At 29.7% G+C, this 11,408-nt stretch overlaps 1 protein-coding gene across 1 annotated transcript; it reads left to right on the top strand.

Annotated features, from left to right (window-relative positions):
- The first annotated feature begins 424 nt into the window (after positions 1 to 424).
- LOC106685360 (invertebrate-type lysozyme 3-like) lies at positions 425 to 10,980 on the top strand. The gene is made up of 4 exons (XM_024360005.2): positions 425 to 495; positions 2,766 to 2,945; positions 7,237 to 7,310; positions 10,802 to 10,980. Exons 1-4 carry the CDS (start codon positions 441 to 443, stop codon positions 10,973 to 10,975), a joined length of 483 nt encoding a protein of 160 aa, XP_024215773.2. The 5' UTR covers positions 425 to 440; the 3' UTR covers positions 10,976 to 10,980.
- Positions 10,981 to 11,408: the final 428 nt, after the last annotated feature.

Below are 11,408 nucleotides of genomic sequence, written 5' to 3'. Positions count from 1 at the left end.
ATTGCTCAGAGGAGTACTAATTAAAATTTTTACTTCCTTGATTATGTCATTCTAATTACATATTAAATTACCTATATATAAGTTTTATTTTCCACTTCTTTTATCACTTTATTTTTATTAATTTTCATTTTGTATAATTATTTACTTTAATCATTCTGTTTATATTTTATATATTTTTTTTTTTTTTTTTATTGGTTGTTGTCTTGCTCTTTTTTCTAGCCCTGGTGAAGGGTAGAAACTCTGGCCGAATCGTTGGCACTAAATAGTTCTTTCAACTTATTTGGGTTATTTACTGACCACATCCGCAACCATCTTCTCATATATGTTATCTACGGTCAACTATCACTTATCATAGATACGGCGTACTCTTACTCGCTGACGTCACAGGACAGACTAGACAATATACCGACCTGAGGTGTAGAAACGACCAGTGTTCAGAGATGCTCTTCCAGTACACAGTCCTTCCATTCCTTCTTTTAACCAATTCAGCCTTCGGTAAGGTTAAATTATCAACAAATATTAATTTTTAGCAAATATAAATTAATAAGAAATATTAAATTTGTTTTTAAATTATCCTTAGGTGACATAACATGAAAATGCTTAGCAGTAATTGCTTCTAATAATACATTTTATCGTTAGATAATAATAAATCCGGAAATATTTTTAGAAAAAAAAAATTATCAAAACTTAACTTACAATATTAACACTTTACTAGAGGAGATTCCCCTTCTAAGAATGATTTTTATTCTCTTTGTTTTAATTACAAACTATTTCCGTTTTTGAAACTCAACTTTATTGCACATAAACATATTAAGGAGGACCACTATAAATAATTACAACTTGATAGCCATTGTCGTTGAGATTCAGTGATCAATGTCAGTATTTTATGTTATCTATCCTTAAATATCTTACGTTAAAGATAAAACGGGTTTCCATAGAGTATTTACTAAAATAAAACAATTTTTGATTTAAATGGTAAATAGATAGTTTTGTTTCATAGAGAATTGGATTTAGGTTCCTCTTGTGGTTCTAAACTGAACAATTTTAGATAAGACCTTAGGATTTTGCTTTCTATTGATGCTTATTTGAAACGTATTATATGACATACTAAAGTATTTATAATACATTTCATGTATTATATATGTATGAATTATTATATCATTCTTAATGAAGAGTATAAAAAAATCTTTTGATTCAGATACAGGAATAATAAGAAAATTTCTCAGAAAATATTTTCTGTGAATATATATAAAAATACCTGCCTCAAATAATTCGAAGCCGTGCCTTAGCCGACACCGATGATATTTACCACTTTTCCGACAGCTGTTAGAAGTTTTGAAAAGAGTCAATACTCAGTCGTAGCTTCATTATTAGTTATTTATTTTCTTCACAATGAATAGATTTATGATTTGGATGGACGTTGAGTCTTAATTAAAGTTCTTTATTAGAGAGTATCTCAAGTCATTTTTAGCTTGATTAGAACATATTATTTATATATCTGAAAACTCGAACTCAAAACTGACGCTTTCTGAGAAATTAATAAAAATAATTTCTGATAGATTGATAGTATTCTTATAATGGCTATTAGCACAGAATATTTTTTTTTTATCCTCCAAAAATTTGTAATTACTTACACATTCAATGTATAAGACAAATCATATTTATATATATATACAATTTGTTTACAATTCTATTTTATCTGCCAGAAGAAATTTTAAGCATTGGGGACATAAACACTTTCTACTGTGTGCTGGGGTAACACTTGCGACAGAGGACATCCCAGGTCTTGGTGTAGGGGTGATTTCCCTGAAGAGTGGGATGGCACAGACCTCTAGCCATTCAAAGAACTCTATGTGTACGATACATCTTCGGGATCCCAAGGGACGCCTCTATTTCCCGTTTTTATGCAGAGTTGAAGTAGCTTTATCCTTCCTACCGTCGTAAGTATTTCCTGGCTTCCTTCATCTTCCAAGTCATCCAATCCCGCCGTCCATCATACATCTCCGAGCTCCTTCAATTCAAATCCTCTATACGTTTCCGCAATACCCGTTCGCGGTCTTCAGATTTCTACACCAGGGCCCACTGAACCGCTGCTTTCAATAGATCGTTCATTATCCGAGCCTCATCCTTATGGAACTCCATCCCTTCCAACATCCGTCGCTCAAATACCCTCCCTACCTTTAAATCCCGCCTGTTCAATCATTTCTTATCCATTCAGACCCCATAAAATTGTAAATTAATACAATTGTAAATATGTATGTAAACTATTATATGATTCTTAATTATTTTTACATCGTTTTCTTTTCTCTTTTATTTATTCATTTTTTTTTATTGTTCAACTGATAAAAGTGAGAAAGTAACCTATAATTATTTTTGTATAATGACTGTTTATATTTCTTTGTATTTTTTGTTTAAGTATTTCTGAGGCTCCTCATCCCTCATCTATTGATTTCTCTGTATTATTCTAAAGGGACTCGTCCCAGAATAAATAAAGTATTATTATTATGTGCCTACGGTCTATGTACTCTGGCACAGTGAAAAGCTGGAGCCCCTCATGGATGGCACTTCGGTAGCTTCCATCCAAAGCAGTCAAATATTTTACATACCTCTACAATGGCACTAGCCACTATCCAATAGAAAGTTCCCTTATCATATTTTTCTTAAAATCAAACAAACTGGGATCTGTTTATTGTATGTTCCATTAGGTAAGCATTCCTACTAATTCAAATTTATAAACACTAATAATGTATGTTTATTTTTACCAGGACAGTCGAGGGAGCCGTTTAGTGAGCAATGCCTAAGCTGTATCTGCGAGGCCAGCTCTGGCTGCAACAGGACCCTGGGCTGCGAGGGAGGATCCTGTGGGCCATACAAAATCACCAAGCCCTATTGGATAGACGCTAACAAACCTAGCATTTTTCCGGACAGCTCCTCCGCCAAAGGAGGTCAGTATTTTGTAGACATAGGGTTTTAACGGGAATGAGGAAACAATGGAATTATTATGATACAAACTATTAGTAAAAGAGATACTGTATTTCATGCAACAAGGATTTTTGTCAGATATACATAATTGTTTAATTATTTCCTTCCCACATTTTGTTTTTACTCAAAATTATATTCAAATGAAGGTTGGCCTAATATTCGAGCAATATAAGTGCGATCTCTCTGAAAATGAAGAAGAAAAAAAGACAGTTATCTCACCCCAATTTTTGATTACTTTAATGAAAACTATTTATTATTACCAGTCAAAACTGATGAGTCTGCCAAGTAAAGGTAGAGGGAATAAAAAATTACGGCTGTTTCAAAACCTTTAAAAAACATTAATTTGTCATTAGGAGCTCTATATCTTAAAACTACCAACAACACTAGAAAATCTAAAAGAACATTATTGAAAAAAGAGTAAATTTGCTCAAATATTAGCCCTAATAGAGCTATTTACGTCCAATAGTTCTCGAGATATAGCCTTTTAAAAAGCAACATATCATAAAAATGTACTGAAATATGAGTCATTACTTAATTTATGTTGAGAAATCTGTATCTACGTAAAAATGTCTTAATTAGCACTAAAATTAAAGGTAGTTTAATTTACTATAAATTAGTTTATTACGTTTATTTTAGTAGGTGTAGTAGTTTTCATGAAATATGCTAAAATAAATTGATTTATAGTTGTTCGGACAATAGGTTTTATTTATGGAAATCTTCATTTCAGAAACCATTGGACGTACAGATGTTTGCCAGCGCTGAAATTAAAGCTAGTTAAATTTACTACAAAATAGTTAATAATGTTTATCTTTGTAGGAGTAGCAGTTTTTATGATATTTGACAAAATAAACTCACAAAATTGTAATTTCTGGTTATTTGTATAAAATGTTGGATTTTTGAAAAAATATATCTCTAGACCTATAAACGCACATATGTCCGCCAACACTCAAAATAAAGGGAATTTAATTCCAATTTAATTACAACTACCAACAACAATTGAAAATCTAAGAGAGCATTATTTAGAATAGAGTAAATTTTCTAAAATGTAAGCCCTAATAGAGGGCTATTTACGTTCAATAGTTCTCCAGATATAGCTTTTTAAAAAGCGACATTTCATAAAAATGTTTTATGGAACGTACTGAAATATCAGTAGTTAGTTAATTTATTTTGAGAAATCTATATCTGAAAAAACCATTTGACGTACAGATGTCTATTAGCACTCAAATTAAAGCTAGTTTAATGAGCTATAAAGTAGCTTATGACATTTATTTTCGTATGAGTGGTAGTTTTTATTAATTAATTTAATTAGCAACATTAGTTAATGTTGCTTTTTAAAAAGCTATATATCGAGAGAATAGAGTCCAATATTAGGGCTAATATTTCAGCAAATTTACTCTTCTTTAAATAATGTTCTTTTAGATTTTCTAGTGTTGTTGGTAGTTTTTAAGATATTAACTCAGAATGATAAATTCATGTTCCTGAGACATAGAATTATCAAAATAAATTAACTAATTACTCATATTTCAGTACGTTCCATACAACATTTTTGTGAAATGTTGCTTTTTAAAAACGTATATCTCGAGAACTATTGAACGTAAATAGTTCTATTAGGGCTTACATTTTAACAAATTTATTCTATTATAAATGATGTTCTCTTAGATTTTCTATTGTTGGTAGTTTTTAAGATATTAACTCAGAATGATAAATTAATGTTTATTTAAGGTTTTAAAACAGCCGCTATTTTTTATTTCCCCTAACTATACTTGGCAGACCCATCAATTTTTACTAGTAATTATACATAGTTTTCAATTAATTAATCAAACATTAGGGTGAAATAACTGCCTTTTTTCTCCTCTTGGGCTCTTGTACAGCTCAAATTGTATTTTTCAAAACATTATCAACTTTTTTTATAAACAATTTTGTTGTAGATTTTGTTCTTTTACAACCGATGTTGCTGGAAGGGTTTTTTAAAGCTTATTAAATGTTTTTTTTTTAAATTTAATTTGTAACGTGACTACCTCGAAACAAAGAATTATTTATTATAATGATTGTATTTTAATAAAGAATTATTTTAAAATCTCAACAAAATTATACCATTTTTTTTTAATTTAAAAAAACTAATTTTATTCCGGCATATATTTAAATTAAGGCCATTTTAAGATGGAAGAATGGTGGAATTAGCAGCAAATAAAATCTAGTTAAATGTAACCTATCTAAATGTTAAACAGATGCTATAATTCATTCTATAACAAGGAACATTCCTTCAACACTATCCATTGTAAGATTACGAGGAGTTTTGTGGCCTAAGACAAGTTAAAATTCGGCTGTTTCAGTAATTTTCAAAATTAGATGTTAAAAAACATACTCATGTAAAAGATATGAAAGAATATATTTCTAATGTAATAACCTGGGTTTACTAACATAAAAAAAAATTCTGTAAGATCTGAGGTTCAGATATCTCCGGATTTCGAATTGAATTACACCCTGTAATATAATTTAAAAATTAAGTTCAGTTAACAAATGAATTTTCAATAAATAATCACATGGCTGTCTATTGTCAATGTTTATAATATTTTAATTTTTGAAAGTGAATAAACTTTTTGAATAAGAAATTGGATAAAAAAGTAAAAACAATATTAGCTAGATTTCAAACTATATATGACTAGAACAATAGAAAAACATGATAAAGAAATTATAAATAATATTAATTATGATTTTACAAAAAATAAAATTGAAAAAATGTATATTATTTCGGGATACATTCGGAAAACTTATTTCTCAGTATTTCTATTTATAAATAACAAAATACGCTTTTATTATTAGTAAATGTTGGGACATTATTTCGTTTTTATCTCCAAATTGTTTCGTAGAAATAATGGAAATTATCGAGAAACTTTTTGTTTTTGGCATTTAGTGCTCTGGACAGAAGAGAATTATTAGACTAAATTCAGTTCAATTAATTGATTCATTACAGATAGATATCGATTATCTAATTTTTATTTTATTTTTTTAAATTTAAAACAAATGCAAACTGCAGCGGTGGTAAAGCTTAAAAATCCCTTTTTGTTTATGTTTCAAATAGAATAAAAATAGATGACGAGTAGAACCTACTCATAACGTTGAGCAAACTGAAGTAAAAAAGTTATGGACTTTTCGGTTATGGATAAGCTCCTAATTTGGGTGCATTGGCACGTTGGAAACGGTTTCATTGGTTAAAATGGCTTGTTCATATGTGGCGAATCTTAAAAGGACACGATATCACGCCATTTAGAGCAATTAGGGCTATACTATCTTGGACCTCGTGGATTTCATATTAATTATACTCAAGTTGTAAAACTGAGTATTAAAATAAATTCTAATAAATCCAACCAAATCATATTTACTCTTCATCAAAATCCATGACTTCCTACCCCGCAGTATCCTTTAATAATAATCCCACTCATTCCTGTCGAACAGACCCGTTACTTAGAACAGCATCTGGACAAACGACTGACATAGAATCCTCATAAAAGACTGCTCGTCGATTTCGACTATTGCAACATTTACTCGACAAACGTTCAAAACTTCCAATCCATTACAAGAGACCATCTACTTGACTATAATAAGGCCTATCTGGAAATACGGGGATGAGCTTTGGGACTCCACTAAACCATCTAATTCCTCTCGTATCCAATCCTTACAGTCCAAAATCCTTCGTCAAATCCTGAATACTCCTTACTTTGTCACAAATCAAATCATCCATCTGGACCTCAATGTTCCATATGTAGCTGATTTTGCCAGAACCAGATACCAATCCTTCCATGATAAACTTCCCAACCACCCAAACCTTAACAAGTTGTAAAACTTGTAGCGTCGACAGGCAACATTTTTCGGATGTATTGCGATTGAACTTATGTTGGAAGTAGAATTTTAATACTACAATAACCATGATAGTGAAATTGGAGAACAATACATCATTTTTAAAACCAAAATAGTATAAAATGTAGGTAATTTATAAGATAACCCATAATTGGTGAGCACCATCCTAAAACAAAGGAGTTATTAAAAATTTATATTATTTTTAGTTAATTCAATTAGTTTTTAGCTGAACTTGTTATATAATCAGTTACATCTAAGCTTTTTCATGAGAAAATTGATGAATTCAATTTGAAGAAAGTGGTCGAATTAATAGTGAAAAAGGCGTATTTGATTTTTTTTTTCGATACCAACAAAAACGATTTCATGGCTATGTATATATATAAATTTCATTTTTAGCTTATGAACATTGCACTACTGATCCAGAGTGTGCTGCCACAGCAGTCAAGAACTATGTAGTGAAATTTTCTCAGGTAAGCAAAAATTGTTTTAAATTTATTTGATTATCTTTAAAAATATTTATGTTTGTTTATTACATATTGAAGCTCTATAGATTAATAGATTTTAATTTAAAATCATTTTGTTTTCGAGAACAGAGTATTACTTATATTTGGCTGTAAGAAGGTCAAAACAAATGGAGAATGGATGCAACTTTTCGGCGAAGTATCGGATCACCAGAAGGGTATCTACGTATATACCAGTAACTCCCAACATTATGAATTTCGTTTACATAACTTGATCAATAATAACATTTTATTATTATTAAATACTGCTTATTCAGCTACTTTTGATTCAAACATTAGCATTCCATCAGATAATGTTTATTTATAACTAGCTTTGCTTTACAATTGCTTTATTTAGGGATGCAGTTAGTTTAATTTAATGCAATTGAAAGTTAGGTATAAATTAAAATATTTCATTATTTACACATTAGATAAACGATTTAATTAATTGTTTATTTTATATGTAAATATACATATTTACTTTATAGCGGTAAATAAGATAATATTAGTTAGTGGTTTAGGGTTTTATAAACTTCACCAACCGAATCTAAATAAACAAATTAGATCCATAAAATAAAATGTCTGGAAGGTTTTTCTAAATTTGAAACCGATATTTCGCCCTTGTTATGGCATTAAATCAATAAATAAATGGTGGTGATATAGCTATGAAGGAGACAGGGATGAGGGAAACAAATTTAGGTGAGAAACAAAGTTCACATTTTAGCGCCTCAAAAACTCTTAAATGTGATTTTTTGAAAACAAAATATGTTCGCCCAAAATTTTAGCATTACAGTATATTGAAAAATCAAAAAAATACAATTAACTTCAACTCGACTCATACAATCTGCACCAAAGGGCACAAAGCGGATCTAATTAAAGATATTAGAACTGGTGATATAAAATACAACTTTTTCTTAATTTGAAACCAATATGTATTGGTATTACTGGCGCACTTATAACGGCATTTATTTATTTATTTATTTTTTATTTAAAACTTTTTTTTTTATAGATATTACAATCTGCCACACTGTTATGGGCAATAGGTGATAGTGATGAATGATCACATTCTTACTAAAATAAAATAAGAATGAAAAATAAATAAATAATTGAAAAAAAAATGTACATAAAAATGAATAAAATTTCTCTTAAAACATATACAAACAGAAGGATAAAGAAAAGGAACATAATCAAACTATGTGCATGGAGAAAATAAATAAATAAAATAATGATAAAAATAATATAATCTCTAGTCACATTTACACTCCTATATACAATATTTACACAATCGACCTGAGGATCCCTGAGCCCACTCTATCCCCCCACGTGTGAGCATCACGCATCCCTCACACCGCATCACTTGTAATACAACAGCATTAAATCAATAAATAAATGGTGGTACGGTAAAAAATTTTTAGGAGTGAAACAAAGTTCATGTTCGTTTTTAACCTCTCAAAAATCTCTCAAATACGAATTTTAGAAAACAAAATATGTTGGCCCTAAAATTTTAGCATTAGAGCATATTGAAAAATAAAAAAAAATACAATTAACTTTAACTCGAACAAACTGCACTAAACTTGGGAGTGGTTTGGAGTTCTATAAATTGTACTAAAGGGCACAAACCTAAAGGGATCTAATTAAACAGATTAGAACCGGTGACATAAAATAAAATGTTAGAAAAGATTTTTTTATTTGAAACCAATATTTCGCCTTTATAAGAATATTAAATATAAATTTAATGTAGATTAAAAGAACAGACATTTAGCTTTCCAAAAGTTGAATTAAAATAGAAATTTGATAAAATACAGAGGAGTAATGAATAATGATATGAAGTATGGTCACCGGTAGAAAAAAAAAAATTCTTCCAAATAAATCAGGGTAAAAAATTTCTATTTTTTAATTTCTTTGAAAAATTGTATTTAAGGTTAAGGGTTTCAGGTGATGCATATAAACGATTGATTTGCTTTTTTTGTGTTATGATCTCCTCTTGTGAAATTGTGACATGGTACATCGACCAAACGGGGTGGCTCACTGGTAAGGCACTATGCTACCAAATCTAAGGATTCGGGTTCGAATCCGGCTGTAGCGGATAATTAATTATTTTTTAGTTAGTTATTTCTATTTTTAATTATCTATAGTTTTTTTTTATTTTCAAATCCTCTTCATTGATATATAATTTCAATTACAATTATAATTAATTAATTATAACATAATTATCTATAGATATATTTTGAGGTTAATTATTTGTCGTTAGAGAATAAAATGTACGGGATGAGCAAATGTTGAAATATAGGTTTATTCAGGAAATTTATACTACACGATAACCTACCCTCAACATTTTCCCTAATATGAGTCACATCGAAATATAGTTGTGTCAGGAAAAATAGGTCTGAGCATGTTTACATGAAATTAGTGGACGGAATCTAATAAAATCGATAAGTGACTAATCAGATAGCAACCCTCTAAATCCCTGAGAATGTCATCAAAATCGGATTAACAGTTCGATCAATTATCCAGTAACACAAACTTGATATCAAACATACGTACTGACGAGGAAGCATGTTTATTACTTGAAACGTAAAATGTGAGAGAATATTTTTGAATATAATATAAATAAAATTATATAAATATTTTCGCCAATAATACAATAATAAAATAAAACCTATATAATAAAAATAAATAACTTTATAATGAAAATATAAATATATAATTAACATAACTGTGGGGTTGACTGACGGAGCACTTGATTGAAAGGGTGTGATAGATCTTATTTACTTTATTTGAGTCTCCACGGAGTTCAGTAGCTATTCAGAGTAACTGATATTGGTGAAGACCTTTCTGATTCGTTCAGCCTTACAATTAACAGAAATTTTAATTTAACATATATTATTAAATGAACAAGAGAAACAACATAATGAAAAAAAAAAAACGATAATGTACTACAATTTCATCATGAAATTGTATATTTTAAATTTTTGAACGCAATGTCATATTATATTAATTTAGTATATTGTTTCTCTACTGTGCTGCCAACTCCAAGGACCCGATTTCAAATCTGTAAAACAGTATAAATAATTATTTATACTTTTACTATAGCCATGAGTCAATCCTGTTGTTTTGCGAGCTCCGGGGTATAACCCAGCCTGATAAAGTGTATATCCTTAATTGGGGAAAATCTGGTGTTTGAGTGTGATCTTGAAAAACACCACCTTGCAAGGCCGTTGTTCTTAAAACAGTACTTTCTTACAAAGTATTGAACCTCTGACCCTTAATGGGTTGTAGCGGTACTTATTATTATATTGTTTGTCTAGTAGCCTTATATATAAAAGATATTTGTGCGGCATGACTCAATACACACGCTTCTTTTAAGAACTGAATTGAAAAAATAAAAGAAGAGCCACTTGATCAATTATATTTAATTGCTATTATAGGTCAATAAATATGTCATAAGTATTGTTTTACAGGACTGTAACAACGACGGGAGGATAAACTGCACAGACTACGCAACCATCCACCACCTCGGCGGCTACGAATGCCAGGGGCAAGCCGATCTCGAGTTCAGTCGATCCTTGGAAATGTGCCTATCCAGGTCCCGATTCGATGTACCAGTAAGGCAGCCTCTTCAGCGACGTAAATAGAAAGGTGAAAATGCCAGCTTTGTAACAACCGAAAATAACAAAACTTAATCCTAACCATACCTTAAAATTTCAGAGGACATTAAAAGGATACAAAATTATATATACAGTGTAATCTTGGTATTCCGCATTTTGGTACTCCAAACATTCCAGTAATCATAACTGGTATAAAAAAAAAAGTTTTTTGGGGAAAACTCTGCAGGTAATAACATTTTCATTTCATAAAGGACCGCATCTATCGGCAATAAATTTCGAGTAATCTAATTCCTATGGAAATGTTCATAATATAATTTGTTGGAATTGGAAATACATAATATCTGCTGTATAAATCATTTGATTCTGTATAACCAATACAATTAATAGTAGAAATAAATATAATACAGATTTTGTTAGTGAACTTTTTTTTTTTATGTTTTAAATAAATCAAATTAAATAA

Source organism: Halyomorpha halys, unplaced genomic scaffold, assembly GCF_000696795.3.
Source record: "Halyomorpha halys isolate HHAL.00 unplaced genomic scaffold, Hhal_1.1 Scaffold685.1, whole genome shotgun sequence".
In the NCBI taxonomy this organism is placed as follows: Eukaryota; Metazoa; Arthropoda; class Insecta; order Hemiptera; family Pentatomidae; genus Halyomorpha; species Halyomorpha halys.
The sequence above is the reverse complement of the archived record's forward strand: the minus strand, read 5'-3'. Positions and strand labels throughout refer to the sequence as shown.